The sequence below is a fragment of the Trichogramma pretiosum genome, unplaced genomic scaffold, assembly GCF_000599845.2.
Source record: "Trichogramma pretiosum strain Unisexual culture from Peru unplaced genomic scaffold, Tpre_2.0 scaffold26, whole genome shotgun sequence".
In the NCBI taxonomy this organism is placed as follows: domain Eukaryota; kingdom Metazoa; phylum Arthropoda; class Insecta; order Hymenoptera; family Trichogrammatidae; genus Trichogramma; species Trichogramma pretiosum.
The window spans coordinates 131,194-153,412 of record NW_019641640.1 but is presented as its reverse complement, the minus strand read 5'-3'; the positions used below and the strand labels follow the sequence as shown (position 1 = coordinate 153,412).

Sequence of the window (22,219 nt, the reverse complement as noted above, 5' to 3'; positions counted from 1 at the left end):
CTTATGAAACCTATTACTATATATATTTTCAAAAACAAAAAACGAAAAAATGAAGAAAACAAAATATTTTCAACAGAGCAAACTCTTTTTCTTTAATACTTATCAATTTATAATTTTATTGATCATTGATCATTTAATTATAATTTAATTGCAGATTGTTCTTGATGTTTATGAATGGAATTTCAGCTTTGCTCTTCAATAAACGTTTCTTTTAAATTTTCTGTACTATACCTGTAATTAACTAGTAATCATCGTAACTAAAAGTTTCAGAATTAGAAGAATTCATTACTACTTTGGCAAATGCTTCATAAGAACATGAATTTTCTGTAACAAATTTTTGCTTTTTCATTTCAGCAATCCATTTCATCTGAAATCATAAAACAATGTTAAAGTAATTTGTTTTTTCTTTAAATTTAAAAAAAGTTCCTTACCAAGTTGGGAAACTTTTCTTTTTCAAACTTGAAAGTTTCATTATATATGACTGCTAAGGCCTTGGATCTTTCAACAAATGGCCACATTTCAATATCAACAATACCTGGGGTGTCTCCTAAAACATTTACGAAAGTTTGAATAATATGTTACGACAGTATAACTACTATATAGTTCTGTGTAGAAGATGAACCTTTAAAGAAAGTGGTTTGGCGTTTTTTCAATTCTTGCTCAAAGCCAATTAAATGAATTGAAATTTCATCTACAGCTTCTTGAAGAGGTCTTTTATCTTTACTATGAATACAAGATGAAAAGATCTTTACAATCTATTGAGGAAAAACATATTTTAATGCACTGCTAATTGTATGAATCAAAAGTTAGAATCTTATTTAATCACCTTGCCAAATGATTCAATCAATTCCAAATCCTTGCTAAGAGTATCCTTATTTCTCAAGGATGGTTCTGGATATTTATCTTCTAAGTAATTAATTATAACACTTGAATCCACAACTACTTCATCATTTAAATCTACCAAAGCAGGTACTTTTCCCTCTGGATGGATCTGAAGAATATTAAAAAATTATTGATATAATGGTATTTTATTACTGAATAAGTTTTATCAGTATTAGGTACCTTCGAATACCATTCTGGTTTATTTTTTAAATTTATATTAACTATTTCGTGGGGTAAATCTTTGAGAGCCAGTACAAGTCTTACTTTATGAGCAAAAGGGCAGAATTTCATACTGTAAAGCCTTATTTTTCCATCAACTTTTGGTGGCTGTTCAGAGCCTGAAAATGATTAAAAATGAAAAAGAGCTTGTAGCCTATAGGTGCTTTAAATAATAAATTTACTTACCAACTCCCAGATGTAAGGTCATTTTTGTCAATGAAAAATTTACTGAGCTTTCAATCGAAAAATTTGTTTCGCGTTGCTCCAATTTAGGCGTTGGGATAGTCGCGACTGCAGCCTGTGAGATATAAAATATCAATAAAGCAATTGATTATATCCTGAAGACACGTTTCACGATAGATTCCCGTAAAATGGCGTGTTCAATGAGTTTCGCAATTTTTTGCTTAGTAAATCTGTGTGCGATAGTTAGACACAGCTGATTAGCTTTTACAATTTTAGCACTTACCAATGGTTAATAATGCCTAATCACGCACAGATAAGGCCGTCAAAATTATCTTGACCGTGAGTGCAGGCAGCGATTGAGCCTATCTATTTCAAATGCACTCGCCGCCCCGCAATGCAAACTTTATTACAGAGAAATCAGTCGAAGACTCGCGTGCCAAACAGGTGCTCGATCGGAGCGCAGGTCTCGAACTGCACGACAAGATAGGTGTATGCTTTTATCGCGCGATCTACCTACAATAGCGCGACTTTCTGCGCCGGTCGCCGACTCGTATGCGTGTGCAGGCCGGCGCCGAGTTACACAGGATCAATGAGACTTGCAGGCTGTATAAGCAGCAGCAATATTAGGGCATGGCATATTGGATACGAACCGGAACGAAAGCAGATCGAAAAAGGGACGCGCTGTCAGTGTCGTATTAGGAGCAATATAGATTTGTGTGTATACATACATAAAATACACCGACACTTACGCAGACGGTGCTGCTGGCCAAGTGGCGACTACAGACTATATTAGCGTGTGCTGCCGCTACTGCTGCAATAGAGCAGCGCAAACGTAAATATAAACAACGGCGTATGTTGTACTAATACATCAACTAGTCGGTACTTATCCGTGCAGCGCAGTAGTTCGGCTCTACCCTAATTAGTGCGTATATTGTTTAGCTGTGCGGCAAATTGTGCACGCTATATCGAAAACATCATAAAGATGCGACTGCTACGATTGCCAATGGTCGAATGGAAATCATCGGTAATTATTTGAGCCATCACCACGTAAATGTGCAAGCGAATCGAGACACGATGCAAGGGCGAAAGCGAATACCTTCCTAGGGCTTCTTCGTTTTGACAGACCGATCCGCTCGCCGGGTAGTTGTTTGCTTTGTCAGGAGGCCCTAACCTGTAAGTTGCATCCAATATGCGGTGAACCATTGCTACGAAGCTTATGTTTTCGATCAATTGTCACATCTTGCATGCGTAATCAAATTGAGTTGACGGAAGGAGCTTTCCCAGCAAACGCAAACGGAGTACCGGCTGGAGGCTTTCGCACACTCTTTCTCGAGTAGCTGTAACAGCTGCCGTAATAATGATGCGTTTCAGATGAAATGACGATGTGCTCGATGGAGCACCAAAGCTTTCTAGTATTTTACTTGTAATAAAGTTGCACGCGAGCTCATTTTGCCGTCATGGGTAGCGAGTCGCAAATTCTCACTGTCCTCAATGATATTTTGGTAAAGCCCTCAACATTCCAACATTCCCCTCTTGATTCAAAATCAAACTATTTAAATTCTTCCCTGTGTCATTTCAGAAAGTTGAAGCCATAGAGGAAGCTTTCAGCTGCATCATAGTTCATAATACAAACAAAGAAAAGGAAAAAATCAAGGGATGGCAAAATGATTTGACAAATGCTATGGTGATTCTGAGCTTAGAACAACGGGAAAGTGCTGTAAGAAAGTTTCTTTATACAGCTGCTGAAATAACTAATTACAGACGAATGCATCTTATTATGACTCTACTTGAAAATCTAGTATCTACTAATGTTTTATCAGCTAGGTATGTCATATTGAAATCAACACCACTATATATAAAATAAGATGTCCTTTAAGAAAATTTTATTTTAACAGAATGGTATGCGAATGTATTCTAAGCTGTGATAAACTTCAGTATCAGAATGGAGAATTTTGGATTAAATGCTTTACTGTCATTCGACATATTATTGGTGGGGTGGATTACAAAGGAATTCGAGTAATCATAAAGGTTGTATTATAATACATTCTGTGAAAGTCCATAGAACCATACATATTTCTAAATTGGAATTTTTTGTGTAGGCTTGTAGAGATAGGGCACACTCATTACCCACAAGATTAGATGCTTCTGTACAGCCACAAATGAAAGTTTTAGAAAATCTTATTCAGTACATATTTGATAGAAATGCTTGTTTAATACCTAGTTATTTGATTATTGATGAACTTCAAAAATATCCAGAAAATAAAGTCTGGCCTCACTGGGTAACAGAAATTTACTTAATTTATCAATTTAATCAGTGTGTCAAAAATAAAATGAAAAATTGTACTCTTTTCAGCTTGCCAAATTAATATCTACTTTCATTGATAGTTTTAGAAAAGTTGCACAAATGATAACAATTATTGGTCATTCAAAAATGTTACCAGTAGTTGAGCACACAGGATATAGCGATCATTTAGTAGTACCATGGCTTCTAGATCGTAATACATTGCAATTTACTCTTAAAGGACATCTACCATTTGACCAAGAATTATTAAAACCTCAAACAGAATTATTACGTTATGTACTTGAACAACCCTATAGCAAAGACATGGTTTTTTCTATGTTAGGATTACAAAATAAAATGATAAGCCAAGTAAGTCACAATCTAATTGTCAATTATCATACTATATGGGTGCAAAAATCATTTTGCATTTACTACATTTACCTACGATTTTTTGCAATATAAATTTGAAATTAAATTTCTCATACATTCATAAAAAACAAAAAATGTGTTAACTACAATATCAATTATTACTATTAAGCAAGCTCAATTAAAATAATTATTATTTACATCTATTAGCAACAGAACATGAAATGTGTAGCACTGGAAGAACAATTTGTTGACCTTGTGATAAGAACTATGGAAAGATCAGAGAATGAGCCTAATTCTGTTGAAGGATCAGAAGATACAACTATTAACCATTGGCCTTGGCTGCACCTCTCTTCACAGCTCATATGTTATGTTTTATCTCAATTTGCTAATTTTCCCAGTTTTGTCATGGCTATTCATGAAAAGGTTATTATAATTATGATTTGAAATAGAAATTGCATAGTTATTTTACAATATTTAAAATTTTTTTTATTACAGCTAGCAGGAAGAGAGTGGAAAAAATCAAGGGATCATTTAATGTGGGTATTATTGCAATTCATATCTGGATGTATTCAGAGGAAACCTGTAATGACTTTATTACCATAAATTTAGTTTAAAATGTTAACACATTAATATATTTTGTATATTTTTATTTTTTACAGGCCAGTACTTTTTATCCAATTTTTAAACTCTATGATTTGTTGTATCCTGAAAAAGAACCACTTCCACTGCCAGATTTGACTCAACCAATTTGTACTCATCAATTAGCTTTAATATCTATTTGGATGCATCTTCTAAAAAAAATCCATGCAGATAATTCGAATTTTCATAAAATGATACCTCATAATTTGAAGATTCATTACGAGTAAGATTTAGATATATTTTATATTATTTATTGATGTTGTATTTTTCCATACTAATTTTATCTCTTCATGTATAAAACGTCACAATTTACATTTTTTAAAATTATTTTCAGATTCCTTCATTTGGCATTGCAAAATACTCCACTAAGTATGGGAACAGATTATAAAATACCCCTACTTTGCAATGCATATTCAACAAGTTTAGAATTATTCAATAGACCAATGGCTGTATTAGTTGAATTAATATTAGGTACTCAAAAGGTAATCTGTCACATCCATACATTATAATTTTTCTCTTTCAATTAAGTAATAAAAAATTGTGTTCTAAGAATCAGCAACAGCAACCTATGCAAGGAATACAAAACAATTCTTCCCAAGTTAATAGTCCAACAGCTCCTTTACCAATGTCAGTTTTGGACTCATTAACAAGTCATGTCAAGATGAGTTTAATACACAGTATTGTTACTCATGTGGCCAAGTCAGCTTCCAATAAAAATAGTCCTCCATTGCCACCTGCTCTTGTTGAGAATTATAGTCGATTATTAGTCTATACAGAAATGGAAAGTATTGGTATAAAAAAATTTATAAGTAAGTTAAAACATTTTTAAGCTGCAAAGTAAAAAGATACAATTTTAATTTGTGCATGAAATTCATTTCTAGGTCATCTTCTACCAACAGTTTTCAAAGCACATGCATGGGGTATTTTATATACTTTACTCGATATGTTCAGCTATCGTATGCATCATATTCAGCCTACATATAGAGTTCAAATTTTAAGTCATCTTCATAATTTAGCTGCTGTACCTCAAACAAATCAAACACAGTTACACCTATGGTATTAACCGTTTTGTTATTATTTTTTGTCATTGTTCCTGAATTTATTCATATGATTTTGTGTATTTCAGTGTTGAAAGTACAGCTTTACGATTGATAACGGGCTTGGGCTCGGCAGAAGTAGAGCCACACTTATCAAAATTTTTATCAGAGCCCAAAACCCTTGTGTCAGCAGACTCTGAAGAATTAAATAGAGCCTTAGTTATAACTTTGGCAAGATCAATGCATATCACAGGTATATTTCTTACAAAATGATTATAAAATTTTCAAATTTATCATACATGTTTTTGCCTGTAATAGGTATTGGAGGAGACACAGGTGGTACATGGTGTAAGGATTTGTTGAATACAATAATGCAAAATACTCCACATTCGTGGGCTGATCATACACTACAGTGCTTTCCTCCAATTTTGAGTGAATTTTTCCAGCAAAATAGTATCAAAGAAGAAGAAAAACAACAGATAAAGGTATAGTTTCGTTACATAATAATATTCACTTAGTCAAACAAAAAAAATGTGTAACTAACTGACTCCTACTTTTTTCTTTTGTAGAAAGCTGTTGAAGAGGAATATAGGAACTGGGCTTCCATGACCAATGAAAACGATATAATTGCACATTTTTCCGTTCCAAATAGTCCTCCTTTGTTTCTCTGTCTTTTATGGAAAATGATTCTTGAAACTGATCGAATCAGTCCAATAGTGTACAAGTAAGAGCACACCTTATTTTGCGAATTTTCACCTTTACTAAGACCAAAATGTTAATGAACCATTACTTAATTTAGAATATTGGAAAGAATTGGTGCACGAGCACTGTCGGCACACCTTAGAAAATTTTGTGATTACATTGTTTTTGAAGTATCAAGCATTACTAGTGATGGTCAGTATGTTAACAAATGTGTGGATGCAATCAATGGTATGATATGGAAGTATAATATTGTCACCTTCGATAGATTAGTATTATGTTTAGTAAGTAAAAAAAATTATTAACGCAAAAAACAAAAACTGAATTAATAAATCGTTAATTTTAATTATCGATTATTTAGGCTTTGCGAACATTAGAAGGAAATGAAGCACAAGTATGCTTTTATATAATTCAATTATTACTGCTCAAAGCGACTGAATTTCGTAGTCGTGTGGTTGACTTTGTCAAAGAAAATTCACCAGATCATTGGAAGCAATCTAATTGGCACGAAAAGCATTTGGCTTTTCATCGAAAATATCCGGAAAAGTTTGCTAACGAAGGCATGATGGAACAGTCATCAGGCAGTCCCAATCAATATCAAAGCTTTCCTGTTTATTTTGGCAACGTGTGCTTACGTTTTTTACCCGTTTTCGATATTGTACTTCATCGGCATTTAGAAATACCACAAGTTACCAAAAGCTTAGAAGTGCTTTTGGAACACCTGGGTTGTTTATACAGATTTCATGGTACTAATTTATATAATTATAATAATATTTCTAACAGAAAATACTATAATAGTACAATTGTTATGCTTTTTATTTCGTTTCATAGATCGACCAGTTACATACTTATACAATACCCTGCATTATTACGAAAGGAAACTTAGAGACAAGCAGCCGTTAAAGCGACGTCTCGTCACAGCAATACTAGGCTCTTTAAGAGAAATTCGAGCACCAGGCTGGACCTTGTCTGACGCTTACCAAAGATACATGGTTCGTCCAATCGATGATGTTTATTGGCAACCCGAACTCGAGTACTACGTTCGCTTAGTGCAAAGATTAGTTGAAAGTAAGAAAAAAATCAATATATTTTCAAACGAGCATGTCAATTTTCAAACGAGCATGAACAACTTTTGTCAATTATATTGCAGCAATATCGGGTAGATCTCAATTTCCTTCTACCGACTGGAGATTCAATGAGTTCCCCAACCCCACGGCTCACATGTTGTACGTAACATGTGTGGAACTGATGGCCCTACCAGTGGCACCCAATGTAGTTGCGAATAATTTGCTCGATGTCGCTGCGAAAGGCTACACGATCATTCCCTCCGATGAAATTCACATGTGGATCAATTGTATTGGTATAATAATGACGGCTCTGCCGGAATGTTATTGGTCGACTTTGCACGACCGATTGATCGAAACTATTACTAGTCCCGGCTTGACCAAGTGGCAGTACGACAACTTATCGCCCTTTCAATTATTCAACTTCAACCTCACCCACAATAGCTTTTTGGAGAACAAGTACAGTTACATGTTGGCCTTGGCCCATTCGGTGTGGCATCACGCTGGAGTCGGTCAAATCTATACCATGACACAGTGCGTATATGCTTTTTAATTTATCGTATTTCCAATTGACGTATGAAATTAAAATTTTTTTCGTATAGATTTATGAAGGAAAAACTGCAACCCCTAGTTAATAACGAAGAACAATTAATTTTTGCGTGTCATTTGATCGGCCCAACTTTGACACGTTTAAATTGCGAACGTCCAAAATCGCTCACTGATCTCACGTTGATCCTGTACGGTATGTTGGAGCAAGTTAACCGATCGCAGAGTCATCTCGTACAAATGGATCCTGTGTGTGATTTATTGTATCCTTTATCAAATTAAAAATTTTTTTTACATTTTTTTAAAATATAATAATGATAAATTCAGCATAAAAAATAATATGAATAGCCACAATGGTATTTTCTTAACTCTAATCAAAATAGCTATCACATAAAGTATATGTTCGTTGGGGATTCGTTGAAGAATGAGCTTGACAATATAATAAGAAAATTGAGACCAGCTCTGCAATTACGGCTCCGCTTCATCAACTACACCAATGTCGACGAAATCAAGTCTTCCTGAGATTCGGCTAATGCTGCGTCCGTGAATGCAGCATTACAACCGAAAATAAAGAATTCAATTAATCGTGCTACTTCATAAAGCATTTACATATAACATTTTATATGCATGTTGTCAATTTTTAAAACGGTATTAGCGTAAACGTAACCAAGTACGTTTAATTTTTTAAATAAATTAAATAATGTGCATTTATATTAGCATACGTGACTCGACGAGACTTATAGGTGTATTTAAATTCATTTAACGGCTCTATACATAGATGTATTAGATTTTAAATTTACTTGTGCATATTAAGAAAGATTTAATTTAGAAGTTCAATGTATAAATTGTGATTTTATAAGCTATATAGTTATTGGTGCAAATATTATAAGACATAAGATAAAATAAGCGAGAAATAAGTGTGCAAGAAAATTTTTACAATTTAGATTTTTATTACTGTACGATATTTACAGTGGACTTTGAAACATATTTAACAAATATAACATTTTATAAATGCTAATTGTCAATACAGAAATATATATTAAATAAATATTAAATAAATATTATCCTTATCTTATAACTTGTGTATAGTGAAAAAGTACAAGCTTTATTTAGAGGAGATATCGAAGTCAGAGTGAAAAAAAAAATTTCTAACACATTTTCTAAAATTTCTACTGATAATCTTCCAAAAAGCTTCGTCTGTGTTTAAAAAACAACAAAACGCAGGCAACAAACGTAGCTTTTAAAAAAATTTCCAGTGAAACTCTAAAAAAATTTTCATTCTTATCTGGAATTTGAATTATTTTACAATACATTAAATAAATCATAAAAATCGATGTTTCAAACAACTATTAACAAATATAAAATAAAATAATAAGAACAACACTCATTTTATTGAAGTTAAATTAATTATTCTGGTCAACTTCTTCAGGACTAATATGAATTGTTGGTATGACCGATTCAGTAAGCTCTGACAGAGACTTTGAAATATTTTCAGTGACGGTTTCTGACTGATCCAGATTTGATAAGTGTTCATTCGCTAGTAAAGATTCCACGTCTAGAGTATTTGTATCAATTTGAAGCTTTGTTTGCTCCTGTTCTGCATTTGGTATCGCGAATTTAGCTGAAAATAAACAGATTCATATTTGGAAAAAAAAGTTTTCAATTTTTTCGTTAATTATCAAGTCGCTCGATAAACAGTTTGTCAAAGAAACCATTCATTTAGCATTGTAATTGAAATAATTTAAATTTCAACCTTTCGTTGAAGCTAAATCAATAGATTTTCTCGGTCCTAAATTGGGTAAAATTTTTTTCCATTTCGTAAAAGGAGTTTCACTTTCATTGTGTCGCTTTTCTGCTATTTTAAACATTTTTCGTCTCTCTTCGGTGCGTTCTTGCCTCAATTGAATCTGCGAAAAAAGCATCGTAAAAATGAATTGACTGAACTGTTGAGTTCAATTTGACTACCAATGAGGTTCGATACTAGTTCGATACACACCTTCAAATCGTTATTAGACTCCCTCAAAGCATTCGTCAGAGAAATCATGTAGTAAATGATTAAAGTCATGAGAACTATAAGTGGTATAACTATACCGGGCGAAGCGATGTAATCTAAAATTCTGCCAAATAAAGAAAATGTTTAAGAAGAATATAAAAAGTATGCAAGCTATGTACAAACAAAGCGCATAAAATTTAGATAAGTGAAAACCTGTATTCTAGAACATAATTGGGCAACGCATTTCGGAGACTCGTCGTAGCCAAATGGTAAATTCGTTTGTAGCCGGAAAATGGGCCGCAATGCCACGATGGTTCAACCCATACAATTGCGTAGCCAACGGGAAGGACGCACAAAAACAACATCGTCAAAAGCAGCGCCAAGTAAAAATTATTGGACCTGTAAAAAAACCGATTGCAGAGAATAAAAAGTGTTAGACTTGGCGATGAGTTGCAGAGTTTTTATACCTCGATGCCCTGAATACAATTTCGTGCGGCACATTGCACGTCAAAACTGTCCAGGATCTCAAGTACATAAGGATAATGAGCTTGGCGACGTTCAGCACTATCAAACCCGGACTGAAAAATATTCCCATCCAGACCATGCCTGGCCGGACAAGATTAGATCGGTAACTTAAATAAATATCACTGGTAATTCAAGTGTCGTGAAAATCAATTTAGTTACCCTGATTATTAACCAGGTGCAAAATGTTCTCGGCTATCTTGAAGTCGCCGTACTGTGGAAACTGTTTCTCGAGGTCCCAGCACCAGCAATTATTCATGTAGCGCACAAACAGTGCCCGGAAGAAGTCGATGATCATGGTAGTCAGTACGGTAAGGACAAGGTCCATCATCGTGAGCTTGGCTAATTCTTGGCCAAACATCGTTTCCCAGCAGAGGCCGCGCAGTTTTCGACGGGTTTTTAAATCCAGGGCAGTCGTGTAAGCTATACAAACAAACACAAATGAAATTGAACTATCGATCCAAGCGATACAATAAATTACCCGAAAAATTGTCAAAAGTAAGAGTTTGATTCTCGCAAATGCGCACGTAGCATTGAACGATGCGGCTTATCTCTCTGCAGGTGTCGTGAACCGTGACGTTGAGCTCGATGTTCGGGATGGTCGTCGTGGCGGCTGCCGCGGTACCGTCGCTCACCGACTCGTTGTCCCTGAACGGGCTTTTGGTGCCAACCGGCAAATCCGATTTGTTGCTAGAATTGGTCTTGTCCGACTGCTCGTACGAGCCGTAGTAATCGTAATCGACGTGGGGATAGGCGTCGTCGGAGCTCAGCGCGTTGTCGGCTTCGAGCGTGTCCTGGGTCAAGGAGTTTCGAAGTCTCAGCGACGCTGCTTCGTACGGATTCGTATCGTTTCCCGGCAAGCTCAAGGCTCCAGTAGCGGTAACGACGTCGTTGCGGTAGCTGCTGTTGTTATTGTTGCCGTTGCTTTTGCTCTCGGCGAAAGGAAAATCGTCCGAGGCTGGATAAAGAGGCAGCTCGGTTTTAAGTTCGAGCTCTTCGGAGGACGACGTAGCAGCAGCAACCGAGGGACGCGAAACATTTGGCCTGTTGAGCACCAAGCTCATGCCGGTGGCGAAGGTCGAGGCGATGGTCGACGCGGCGTACACGACGTTGGACGGCGTACCGCTGCACGGCACCAGCTGGTCGACGCAGCTCACGTTGGTCAGGAAATCGGATGGCTTGAGGCTCTGCAACTTTTCGTCCTGCGAAAGTGAACCGATTAGCAGCTAGTCTTGGGTTTTTCTCCGTCGCATGCGTTCGTCGTCGATACCAACTACTACTTACGGACGAGTTGATTTTTTTAAACAGAGCGTAGATAAGCGAGTACATGTTAAGCAGATTCAGTATCATGATCCTGTGCGCGAACGTCAAAGTCAAAGTTGAGATGAGTCGAGTGACGGGTGACTGCTAATAAGGGCGAGTAAGGCACGTACCTGCCGAGCTGCAATCTCAACTGCTTTCTCGGATGGTAGCTCTCGACGATACCGAGCAGCTCGAAAATGATGGGAAAGCTGTAGGTGATGAGGGTCATGACGACGGTGATCTCGTTCTGGCGCCACCAGTTGCCGCGCTCCTCCTCGGGTATGTGCTCGCTGCGCTCGACCACCTCGACGACGGCGTAAGCCGAGGCCGCCAGCAGTCCGATCACCAGCAGGTTCACCACGATCCTGATGCTTATGATTTTCCAGCTGTGTGTATTTTTTTTTTTTTTAGTAATTATTAAGCATTTAAATTTATCGATTGTATACAATCAGAGTAGAGGGTTTGTAAAAGCGAATGTGCAATAATGTCGAGTATAACAAAGATATGAACGGGCAGAGACTTTCTCTCGTCGCGTTGCTTTTCCGACTCCTCGAGCAGGGCTTCCTTGAGGCCGAGCACGATGCTGCCGATTCGATTGTGGGCCGTCTCGGCATTGCCGATCATAAAGTCCCAGCCGGTGAAGAGTTTCCACGAGAAGGCGCACTCATCCTCCTTCTCCGACAGCTTGCTCATCCTCGAGTTCTCGGCCATTCTGGCGATTAACGAGCATAAAGAGTCATTGATGAAAGCTTGTCTCTCTTCGTGTAAGTAACGCGTCTCTGTCTTACTTTCTCAAAATGGCAAAGAAGCTGTAAGTGTAAACGACGAGATTGACGAGGAAGTAGGCGAGCGGCAGCTTGTAGGCCTTGTAGCTGTGCTGATTGGCGTACCATCCGTAAAAGAAGGGCGAGTACTTGAGCTCGCCCTCGAATTCCCAGAGGGTCAGCAGGTGGGTCGATCTGGCCTGCTCCTCGGGCAGCATGGTCTTGCGCTCGCCGGCGATCGTTGCGTTCTGCAACGTTGCCAGCAACTGTTTAACGCGCGAGTCGCGTTACGAATTCCTGATGAATCTGCGACGCGTTTCTTTATTGTTACGAGCATAAATACTTGCCTCTGGGATCGCCACGAAGGTCACCAGCGCGGCCGAGATGACCAAGTTGATGCCAAAGAGCCAGCGCAGAAAAATGAAGTAGGAGGCCACGGCCGAGCCGAACTGCGACTCGATTTGCTTGATGCGTCGCTCCCACGGCACGAGAACCGTTTTCGCGTTTATCACCTCGCGTTTCAAGTGCTGCCAATTCTTTGAAAATAAATCGATACACACATCGGTTACGCTTCGGTTGTTGTACGTACATTAAAAAAGGAATCTTTTAAAAATGGTTAAACGCTATTATTACTTAAATTTTAATTTGATAAAGAGAGAAGAATCAATAATTTCATTTGATCGCACGAAAGTTTTGATTTTTACTAAATTAATAATCGATCAGTTAATTGTGAGCGTAAAAAATTATATTTTTGTACGATTGTTACAGAGTATTACTTCAACTGAAAAAAATAACATCGACCGCCGCTTTGTTTCTCCGAAGCCAGGATAATTACTAACGGCTGGACTCCGCTGTAGGTGTGAGATGGATCTTGTCAGCACTCCAGCGGACGTTGGCGAGAGAAAGCAAAGGAATGCCCAACATAATTTCTTCTGGCATAGCTCCGAGCAAATCCAGAATGACATAATTCAAATGATAGGCGTGTCCATTTATTCTCGTTGATAGTTGCACGCGACCATCGGGTTTGTGCTTATTGCCGCAACCGTCTTGGACGAAGCAACAAGGAGGATCGGCGGATATTCTCATTTTCCTTTGAATTTTATGCCAAAAATCTCGACGCATGATGTTGACCTCGGCGGCGGTACTGAAGCGAGCTTTGCCATAAAGTCCGCCTATTCTGACGCTTAGGGAATTTTTCATCACGGGTTCATCTTTCAAAAATAGAAGCGTAGCAAAATAAACAGGGTCTTCGATGTTGCTTTCCTTAGATTTTGAATTGCAATAAGGGTCCTCTACGGTGATAACACCCGATTGGTAGATTTTGGGTTTCACCGTGCTAGATGGTGCATTATTAGGTGTGTCTTTAGGAACCGTCGTCGAGCAGGATCCGAGGATTGTTTGTCCATTACTCGTCGAGCTAGGCTTGGTATTTTTCTCGCCAGACTTCGTCGAGCTGGCTGCGGAGGTTTTTCTGCTACTTTCCGACGAGGAGGACGCGGAAGTTGTTCCGTCTGATCGGCCGAATTTCTCGATCAGAGCGGCCTTCAATTTTTCCCAAGAGTCGAGCTTCACGTTGGAGTTGTAGAAGCGAAGCGCCGAATCGGTGAGAGCTCTTTGGCAGGCAACGAACAGCTCCTTGGCGCTCCACTCGTAAATCTTGGCGTCGTTGCCCGCTCGCTCGAGCCACTCTTCGACGGGTACAGAGTCGAACTCGCCGCCGAATCGAGGTAGTATGTCCATGGTTGCGAGGAATGGTATGAAACTTCTCTCTCGATTGTTTTCCATCATCTGAAATTCAATTATTTTTTAACTTTTGTCGAAGAAGCATGATTTTCATATTCATTGGTTCCCGAGGACATGTCCGTTAAATTCTTCTTACCGTACGAACATTTTTCATTTTTTAAGATTTTATGCAAAGACTGAGGTGCAGCTCTAGTGCAACTAAAATAAATGCGAGACTAAACATGTGCTCGAGGATGCACAAATTATTCTTTTCATAATTCGTATTTGAATTATACATGAAACGAGTTCATAAACAATAACTGCTTGACCAAACGTAAGATATCTTTAGTACAGAGCGGTAGGTTAGTCATTTGTTTTTTCGACGAGTTCGATTACGATTTGCAGAAGATAAACAACGTACGAATGCAACCTTACGTTTACTGCCACGGATACTTTATGAAATATAAAGCGTAAGATACTTACTTTTGCGTTATCTGTAGCTCAGTAGACTACCCAGGCTATGCCGTATATGCGTTGCCACGAAGGATTGTGCGAGGCTCTGCGCAGGCAAGTATCTCTGGCACGTCGTCACTATTCGACAGCTCGGCTGCAAATGTAGTGGAACAACGCTCAATCTGCTCTGTTTGACCCTAAATGCATGTAGCGCGCTCGCGTAAAATCAGTTGTTAAGTCGTAATTATGTTTATGCCCACGTTCGTAGATTTCGGCGCTCGCGATCACTGTGTTGACATTTTTGCGTTCGGCGAACGGAGGGCTTTGGCATTTGGTGAATAGGACGTCGCATTTGTACTTATCTACATAACATGCGCGTGGTTATAGAGAGCTGAGAGACTAAACAAAATATAATGAAAACGTGTAGCTTGCCTCGAACTCGACGCATCGATTCCTATACGAGAAGTATATAATACCGTCGCGAAGTGTTAAACAACTTTATAGGTAAGTGGAATTATGGCTGGTACCAACATGTGACTCCTTCGGTTGAATTAAAAATTCTAATAATAGCGTCTCTTATCGCTATATTTCATCGAGTCGACTGCTTTTGAGTCTGTTATGCCCCGATTTACAGAGTTTCCGCATCTTACTTAATATTTAAAAACACGATACAGCTTATTTAAAATAAAATCTTTGCATTTTAAGTTAGATTTTCCCTCGTAAATGGTGAAAATTCTTAATAAATACAATGATTTATTTTGTATAGAGCAGTGCAATAGGCCTTACTCGATCGATTAAATCAATGACACGTTGAACTATGTATAGTATAAAAGAAACACGCAACGATCAATTCACTCCTGGTTCGCTGCCGGGTCGTAAATCGGCCAAAAGTGTACTTTTATTAGCTTTTTTCCGCTCACAAAGAAACTGATTCTTACGATTCGTTGCGTGTGCAGCCACCACAGCCGACTTTGTACCGAGAAATCAACAAAAATGAAATATAACAATAAAAATTTCTAAAATAGCACCTTGGCAATGATGATGGAGGCTCGCGCGATGGCATCGCGGGTGCTGCGCGACTGGGCCAGTCGCTCCTGAAGCGCTCCCTCGTGCTTGCGCACGTAGACCTTGGCCTGCCTGACGAGCTTGAGCTTGCGGCCGAGCGGCCAGGGCTGCTGCTTCACGCCGTTCAGCACCTCCTTGTGGAGCTTGAGATTTTCAAAGATGCGCTGCTCCTCGACCAGAGCAGTGTTGGTTGCAGCGGCGGTCCTGCTACCGACGCCGCAGTCGTCCATCGAGATCGCAGTGCTATCGAAGAGGATTAGCGGATATAGCTCAAATTTTCGAAATCAAATCATTCTCGCGCGTAATCGTGTATTAATTGACGCTTACTCGCCAGAGCTGGTAGTGAATACCGACGATCGTCTCCTGAGGACGTTCTCGACCTCGGGGCTGAACGGCGAGGAAGCCCGGCGCTTGTGACCGCGCCGGCTGTAGCGCCGCGACGAGTTCCGACGCTGAAGAATGATCGCGCTCGCTGACGCGGAGTAGTCGCTCTCTTCCTCCATCATTCTGTTTCCTGTAAAGCGATCGGGATTAAAGTCGTTTGTTAATCGCACTGTTATGTACAAATTAAAGCAAGCGAATCGATTTAGTTATGTTCTATTACAACAGCATCATAAAAATTGATCTCAAGTCATACAAATTCACTGCAAATTTTCGTAGTGATAACATTGTACTCCCGTTTGCTATTCCTGGACAACTTTTTCTTTGAGTTTGTGTTATTTTCAATGCTATGTAGATGGATTTTTGGTTAGATTTATAATTATTTTAAATAAAAAAAGAATTAAAATTGTTTATTCGTTTAAGTATTCTGTTTATTACTGATTCAAATTTCAGTTGACTGGCGCTTCACGCTTCTGCCTCTGCGCACATAGCATCACCGACTTGCGCATAACTTTAAGAAAAGTGAAAGTTCTCCGACTTTTTGACAGATCCAAACACGAGCACGCGATCCACTTTTGGCTGTGTGTTATTGTCTCGCGCGTTTGAATGAAAACTAACGAAATTCTGAACACGTTAGTTTTCCAACCACATAGCTACTGCCTTCGAAGTTCATTTCTCTAGTCGATCACATAGAGAAAGTTTTTGCTCTGCTTAAAATGGCTAAAGAATATTCTGACGAAGAAAATTTTGATAAAGAATATTCGGACGAAGAAAATTTTGATGAAGAATATTCTGACGAAGAAAATTTTGATGAAGAAAATTTAGATAAAGAAAATTCAGATAAAGAAAATTCAGATAAAGAAAATTTTGATGAAGAAAATTCAGATGAAGAAAATTTAGATGAAGAAAATTTTGATGAAGAATATTTGAATGGAAAAAAGTTTGATAAGGAATTGGCAGAATTAATTGTAGCTATAAGAGAAAAGGACGAAGTGAGTGATACAGGGGAAGATTTTTCAAATAACGAGTTTGAAAGCGGCGTTTCCCACATTAGTAATATTTTTGATTGTCTTAATAAGAAATTATCAGATATCCTCTTTAAATATGGTGAGTACTATATTAAACTAATAGCTAGGATTTTACTGCGAAAGTTAAAATTATAATGTTTGAGTTTTGAAAATTAATTTAACTTATGCTCTTGTTGTGAGCATAAATTATCATCGTTTCATCAAAAAATGTTTTCATATTTTCTTATAACACAGGTTTTATCAAGCCTACACCGCTTCAGTATCGTGCCATTGGACCGATTATCCTGGGTAGAGATGTTGTGCTTCATAAGGATCGTAATGTTCATACGACTGCTACATTTTCAATACCTATTATACAATTAGTTAATACCAAATTAAGGGAAACCCAGGTATTAGTGTTATCGCCGACCAAAAGAAAAGCTCTTTTAAATGATAAAGTAATTCGTGCTCTTGGAAATTTTATGGGCGTTCGGAGTTATGCATTCATTGATTATGACGACATTCTAGAAGTACCGAATGAAGGACTACATGTGGTTATTGGAACTCCTAAAACAATTCTAGGTAAATAATCAATTTTTTATTCCTTTCTTTTTTTAGAATTTTTACGTATTAAAACATTTAATTTGATTATTGTGAATTGAGAGTTTGATAAATACCTATTAGGTAAGAGATCAGAAATTATTGCTTTTTCATAAGCAATTTTAAACTTTCAAAAAAATGGTATGAACTATTTTGAATTTTTCTTTGCTCTTTAAATTTCACAATTCTAGTACCTTGTACCAACAAACAAAAATAGAATAGTCAATTATTGAATTTTTAAAATTTAATATTACGATAATTTTTTATAGCTATGATCGCAGCACGTTATTTGAAAACAGCATCAATACAAATGGTAGTTATTGATGAATGTGATGAAATATTTAAACGAGGACTAAAAAAGGAACTATATAATATATGTAAATTTTTACATCCAAATATCCAAATTGTGATTGTTTCTGCTAATCTACAAAAAGAAACAGTAAGATTTCCAAAAAAGTTAGGAATAGATAGACGATCAATGAAAACTTTATTAATATCTGACAATGAGTCCACTGAGTTGTACGAAACTCAGAACTCAGAACTCAGTGAAGAATATATATATGTAGATATATAAGATGAAATATAGATTAAGTGCAATTTAAAAAAATAAAAATGAAAGTTACTATGAATATAACATTATTTATTTTGAAAGCATACCTTGTTACACATCAAACTTCTCATTACATAAATCACTATAAAAAATAATATATTATGAGGTTGTCATTTTAAATGACTTATTGTATCTAATAGAAAATTACCAGTCAAGTAATTAATCATAAATTTTGATGAAAAAATTAAATTTCGTGTTTAGTATTGAGTAGTTTTTTTCATAATTTATACAAACTTTCTTTTTTTTCTCAATTTCATTGAGTTTCCTTGATTTAAATTAACTTGTACACTTTTGTTAATTTTACATGCGTAACCTAAACTTTTTAGATCTTCGTTTGAGAGATAAAAGCAAATTTTAGTAGCTATTTCCAAAGGTAATCGGCAGGAAATGATCGACAGAAGTGAATAACTGTGTCTATTAACTAATTCTAGTCTGTATTTTCCTTCCTTCAAATTTTTACTTAAATATCTCCAAAGGTTTGGGAACTTCTCAATCGTTTTATCATCAGTTTTTTGAAAAAGCTCTTGTACTTTTTTATTTCGTATGCATTTAACTAAAACATTTTCTTTCGATAACAGAACATCAGAAAATTTTATATTTTGATCAATAATAGTTTTTTCCATTTGTGAAATTTCCATTATGCAAACTTGATTGTAGAAATTTAAATAATTTGAATTATTTAATATAATTTCCATGTTTTTTCTTCCAATGTAATCCCCTTTTGTTGACATGACTGCCATATGCTTAATTAAAATACAAGCAATGTTAAAATAATCTTCAATGCCAGATACTATCATTAAAGCTGTATTTCCATAAGTATTTTCCAGGGTCACATCAGCACCATTGTCTAAGAGATATTGAATCGTGGACAATTTACTCACTTTTAACATAGCAAATCTTACACTATGATGTAAGGGTGTGCCTGTGTGAAGTTCAGTTGAATTCACATTGGCACCCTTTGATACGAGAAGTTTCATAATATCTTCATTTCCTGCTGAAATCGATACTGACAGAGGAGAAGTACTATTGCTACAACTTTGGCAATAATCTGTGGGTTCGAATGAATTTACATTAGCTCCATGATCAATGAGTAGTTCAACGATACTTTTATTACCAATTTTAACTGCTAGTGTCAAGTAAGTTTGATAAAAATTATTATCTGTGTAACCATTTGGATTTATTCCCATTGATAATAAAAATTTAACAGATTCTAGTTTATTGTATCTTATGGCGTAGGTTAAAGGTGATTCCCCGTTATATGTTTTACAATTGATGAAACTACCATTTTCAATCAATAACTTGACCAAGTTATGATTCGCATATTTCAGGGCATAATGAAGAGGAGTTTTATTTTTCAGATCTTTTTCATTAACATTAATCTTGAATTCTAAAAGCAACTTCACCACACTAATTTGTTTTTTATCTGAAAAATGTATTAAATAGTGTATTAAGCATACAATTTTGTGTAAAGAAGAACAAGATATTTGAATACATTTACCTTTAGATATGCATTTTATAGCAAAATGAATCAAGTTTTCCCCATGATTATTTTTGGCATGAATATTGGCTCCATGTTCTAACAAATATTTAATCAAACTAAGCTTCCTTTCTCTAATGGCTTCAAATAGTAAAGTGAAACCATCCTTCGTTGTGCAGTTAATATCAGCATTGTGATCAAGCAAATAATTTATAACAGATTTATTATATATTTTAGTTTTGAAAGCTAGATAAGTGGCAGTTGCGCCCAGTTTATTTTTGACATTTATTTCTGCACCAAACTGCATGAGCAAACTGATTATGTCCAGTAATTGCTCGTATTTGCGAGGGCGACAGAGCGCATAATGCAGAGCCGTGGATCCATTATTCGTCACGTCGTTGGGTTGAAAACCGTTAACGAGCAGCAATTCCACTACGCGTTTGTCGCTGAACTTGACGGCATTATGCAAGGCAGTTTCACCGTAGATATTTCTTGCCCGAACATCGAATGGCCGAGTTAGAAGGTAGCTGACGAGCTGCAAGTTATCCCTGGCAGTCGACGACGAATTATCCGCAACTGCCAAGTGTAGTGCCGTGTCTCGCGTCTTCGTTCGACTTTCCAAATTGGCGCCTTTGTCCAGCAAAAATTTGACGAGTGGGACGTTGTCCTGGGTGATGGCCACGTGAAGCGCAGTTTCGCCCTTGTCGTTGAGGACGTTTACATCGGCGCCCTTGCTCAGTGAGTCTTGAATCTCGTCAAAGCTGTTGTTAGCTACGGCGTCGATGAATATTTTGGACGAGATTCTTTTCGACATGATCTTTGGCTTGGGTTTCGCTTGTTATGACTAGAAAAACTAGAGTAGTATCTGAGCAACTCAACCGACCACTTACCGTACTCACTCACACGCGTACGGCGTAAAAAACAAAACACGATTGTTCAAGTTTCGATTTTCAACTGCGAATACAACACAGTGAACAGCCGGTGATTATTCAGGTATAACTGATAACACCTGTTGTGCGACACTGTAACGATCTGTACTAATTCTGTAAGTCTTATGATGCTGAAAGTTTACAGATGAATCGCGTGGGTTTAACGACAGGCTTTTGTCACGCGAAATGCAAAAATTCTATGAATTTGAACTGTCTCGAGTTCGGAGTGGACTTGTCCAAGATTGTGATAATTGTGACGGTGAGATGGCGCTTCACTCTATGACTCGTGAGCAGTGTTGCCACCAGTGATCTAATTAGTTTACTATCTACATCTATCCCTATGCTCATATCGATGCATAAGTGAACCGAAACAAATTCTAACTGCAGTTCTTGATTAGTAAATTTTGTTTGGTAATTGCTGCTGGAGTAAGGTGCAATAAGTCAGAAGCTTAAAATTTCAAATTAACCGTCTTCGATACTGTAGAAAATTCAATGAAGCGCTCATGACGACGGTTGACGTCGCAGCAGTTCTAATCGAACTTTTCAAAATAACTTCCTTTGATGAACGGTTAATAAACGCAAAGTATCTTCAAATGAGACAGCCAAGCGTTTTACGTCTTCGTTGCACCATTGTAAAATGAAACGAGCTCAAAAATATTGTAACGGTTTTTTTGAATTTTACATGAAAATGTCGAGTTGCGAAAACAGTAAAAAAAAACCCATTCTGTAGCCAGTAAGTTGAGCGTTGGATCAAGACTCATCGCAAAAGTGTCTTTTAGATAAAAATTGAAATAGTTTAGGTGTAAAAGAGTTTCTAGTGATAAATAAGTGTGGCACACAGTTGTGATATTCTTTCCGTGGCGTAATAATTGACCAAAATTGACTCACCGGAACGGCCACGATGATGAGCCAAATCCAGAGTGTCGGAGGCTGTCGGCGCCTCGTTCAAGTCGCCAGCCTCGTCGTCGTCGTCGTCCGTTCGAGGAGTCACTACCGTGGCACGACTGAAGGACTCGTCCAGACCGTCGAAGCTGCTGCTCGGCGGCGACGACCTCTCGCTACCGTCGGCCCGCTCCGCCAGGGCGAACTTCACCGACAGCCGATCCTGAGCGACCTGCTGGCCCGCACTCGTTGCTGCCTCCACCTGCGTGAGTGTTGCACATTTCGTTACAAATTATTCCACAATCAACGTGAGTTAACTCTCGAAGCTTTTTTTGGCTATATCGTCGCGGACGCGAACCTCGAGTGGTACTTGGGCCAGCATCGGCGGCGGTGGGTCACGGCGACGATCGCCGCGGAGTAGTCGCGCCAGGCCCTTCACCCCGTGCATCTCGTTTCGATCAGTGTGTAATTTGTTGATTCTCGTGTGAAAGAGAACAGGAGTACAAAGAGCCGATTCGATAGCTGCGGGGCTATAATCACGAGGTATATAGTAGCCGCGAGCACTGGGTCAAGTGTTGTTTGCCAACGCACTG

General features: G+C 37.6%; 5 protein-coding genes across 6 annotated transcripts; 1 reads left to right on the top strand and 4 right to left on the bottom strand.

The window, feature by feature from the left end:
* Positions 1 to 127: 127 nt before the first annotated feature.
* On the bottom strand, positions 128 to 2,030 carry LOC106652552 (glutathione S-transferase omega-1-like). Its single transcript, XM_014371563.2, has 7 exons — positions 1,568 to 2,030; positions 1,288 to 1,399; positions 1,063 to 1,220; positions 827 to 991; positions 623 to 755; positions 432 to 547; positions 128 to 367 (listed from the first exon to the last, which is right to left on the bottom strand). The coding sequence occupies exons 2-7, from the start codon at positions 1,307 to 1,309 to the stop codon at positions 242 to 244; spliced, it is 720 nt and encodes a 239-aa protein (XP_014227049.1). The 5' UTR covers positions 1,310 to 1,399; positions 1,568 to 2,030; the 3' UTR covers positions 128 to 241.
* A 145-nt stretch (positions 2,031 to 2,175) lies between these two features.
* Positions 2,176 to 8,916, top strand: LOC106652461 (mediator of RNA polymerase II transcription subunit 23). 2 transcript variants are annotated; one of them, XM_023459631.1, is made up of 21 exons: positions 2,176 to 2,457; positions 2,547 to 2,786; positions 2,864 to 3,108; positions 3,180 to 3,312; positions 3,384 to 3,563; positions 3,638 to 3,934; positions 4,142 to 4,357; positions 4,430 to 4,516; positions 4,594 to 4,796; positions 4,908 to 5,055; positions 5,124 to 5,382; positions 5,455 to 5,629; positions 5,700 to 5,863; positions 5,929 to 6,095; positions 6,180 to 6,334; positions 6,410 to 6,593; positions 6,671 to 7,055; positions 7,141 to 7,377; positions 7,460 to 7,907; positions 7,976 to 8,182; positions 8,303 to 8,916. In XM_023459631.1, the coding sequence occupies exons 2-21, from the start codon at positions 2,742 to 2,744 to the stop codon at positions 8,439 to 8,441; spliced, it is 4,074 nt and encodes a 1,357-aa protein (XP_023315399.1). In that variant the 5' UTR covers positions 2,176 to 2,457; positions 2,547 to 2,741; the 3' UTR covers positions 8,442 to 8,916. The 2 variants fall into 2 exon arrangements, with proteins under 2 accessions (XP_023315399.1, XP_014226921.1); XM_014371435.2 differs by having other exon boundaries at positions 2,176 to 2,786.
* Positions 8,917 to 9,322: 406 nt separating this feature from the next.
* On the bottom strand, positions 9,323 to 16,794 carry LOC106652424 (transmembrane channel-like protein 2). The gene is made up of 15 exons (XM_014371350.1): positions 16,740 to 16,794; positions 16,068 to 16,254; positions 15,704 to 15,983; positions 12,848 to 13,036; positions 12,525 to 12,766; positions 12,257 to 12,448; positions 11,868 to 12,122; positions 11,719 to 11,788; positions 10,916 to 11,636; positions 10,597 to 10,857; positions 10,380 to 10,518; positions 10,126 to 10,311; positions 9,916 to 10,036; positions 9,673 to 9,826; positions 9,323 to 9,540 (listed from the first exon to the last, which is right to left on the bottom strand). Exons 1-15 carry the CDS (start codon positions 16,792 to 16,794, stop codon positions 9,323 to 9,325), a joined length of 3,270 nt encoding a protein of 1,089 aa, XP_014226836.1.
* On the bottom strand, positions 13,228 to 14,856 carry LOC106652521. Its single transcript, XM_014371523.2, has 2 exons — positions 14,706 to 14,856; positions 13,228 to 14,288 (listed from the first exon to the last, which is right to left on the bottom strand). Exon 2 carries the CDS (start codon positions 14,286 to 14,288, stop codon positions 13,335 to 13,337), a length of 954 nt encoding a protein of 317 aa, XP_014227009.1. The 5' UTR covers positions 14,706 to 14,856; the 3' UTR covers positions 13,228 to 13,334.
* Positions 16,795 to 18,544: 1,750 nt separating the features above from the next.
* LOC106652425 (putative ankyrin repeat protein RF_0381) lies at positions 18,545 to 20,865 on the bottom strand. Its single transcript, XM_023459625.1, has 2 exons — positions 19,837 to 20,865; positions 18,545 to 19,761 (listed from the first exon to the last, which is right to left on the bottom strand). The coding sequence occupies exons 1-2, from the start codon at positions 20,627 to 20,629 to the stop codon at positions 18,563 to 18,565; spliced, it is 1,992 nt and encodes a 663-aa protein (XP_023315393.1). The 5' UTR covers positions 20,630 to 20,865; the 3' UTR covers positions 18,545 to 18,562.
* Between the last annotated feature and the right edge of the window lie 1,354 nt (positions 20,866 to 22,219).

Bases quoted from the DNA above. Each gene is read 5' to 3' on its own strand.
- LOC106652552 (XM_014371563.2), bottom strand. From the start codon at position 1,309: ATGACCTTACATCTGGGAGTTG. The intron at 756-826 runs GTGATTAAATAA...TTTCCTCAATAG, and splicing joins TGATTGAATCATTTGGCAAG to ATTGTAAAGATCTTTTCATC. The intron at 548-622 runs GTTCATCTTCTA...TAAATGTTTTAG, and splicing joins CCAAACCACTTTCTTTAAAG to GAGACACCCCAGGTATTGTT.
- LOC106652461 (XM_023459631.1), top strand. From the start codon at position 2,742: ATGGGTAGCGAGTCGCAAATTCTCACTGTCCTCAATGATATTTTG. The intron at 3,313-3,383 runs GTTGTATTATAA...TTTTTTGTGTAG, and splicing joins GAATTCGAGTAATCATAAAG to GCTTGTAGAGATAGGGCACA. The intron at 5,630-5,699 runs GTATTAACCGTT...TGTGTATTTCAG, and splicing joins CAAACACAGTTACACCTATG to TGTTGAAAGTACAGCTTTAC.
- LOC106652521 (XM_014371523.2), bottom strand. From the start codon at position 14,288: ATGATGGAAAACAATCGAGAGAGAAGTTTCATACCATTCCTCGCAACC.
- LOC106652424 (XM_014371350.1), bottom strand. From the start codon at position 16,794: ATGAACTTCGAAGGCAGTAGCTATGTGGTTGGAAAACTAACGTGTTCA. The intron at 11,637-11,718 runs GTAAGTAGTAGT...TCACTTTCGCAG, and splicing joins TTAAAAAAATCAACTCGTCC to GACGAAAAGTTGCAGAGCCT. The intron at 10,519-10,596 runs GTAACTAAATTG...TTGTCCGGCCAG, and splicing joins GCACCTGGTTAATAATCAGG to GCATGGTCTGGATGGGAATA.
- LOC106652425 (XM_023459625.1), bottom strand. From the start codon at position 20,629: ATGTCGAAAAGAATCTCGTCCAAAATATTCATCGACGCCGTAGCTAAC. The intron at 19,762-19,836 runs GTAAATGTATTC...TACATTTTTCAG, and splicing joins TATAAAATGCATATCTAAAG to ATAAAAAACAAATTAGTGTG.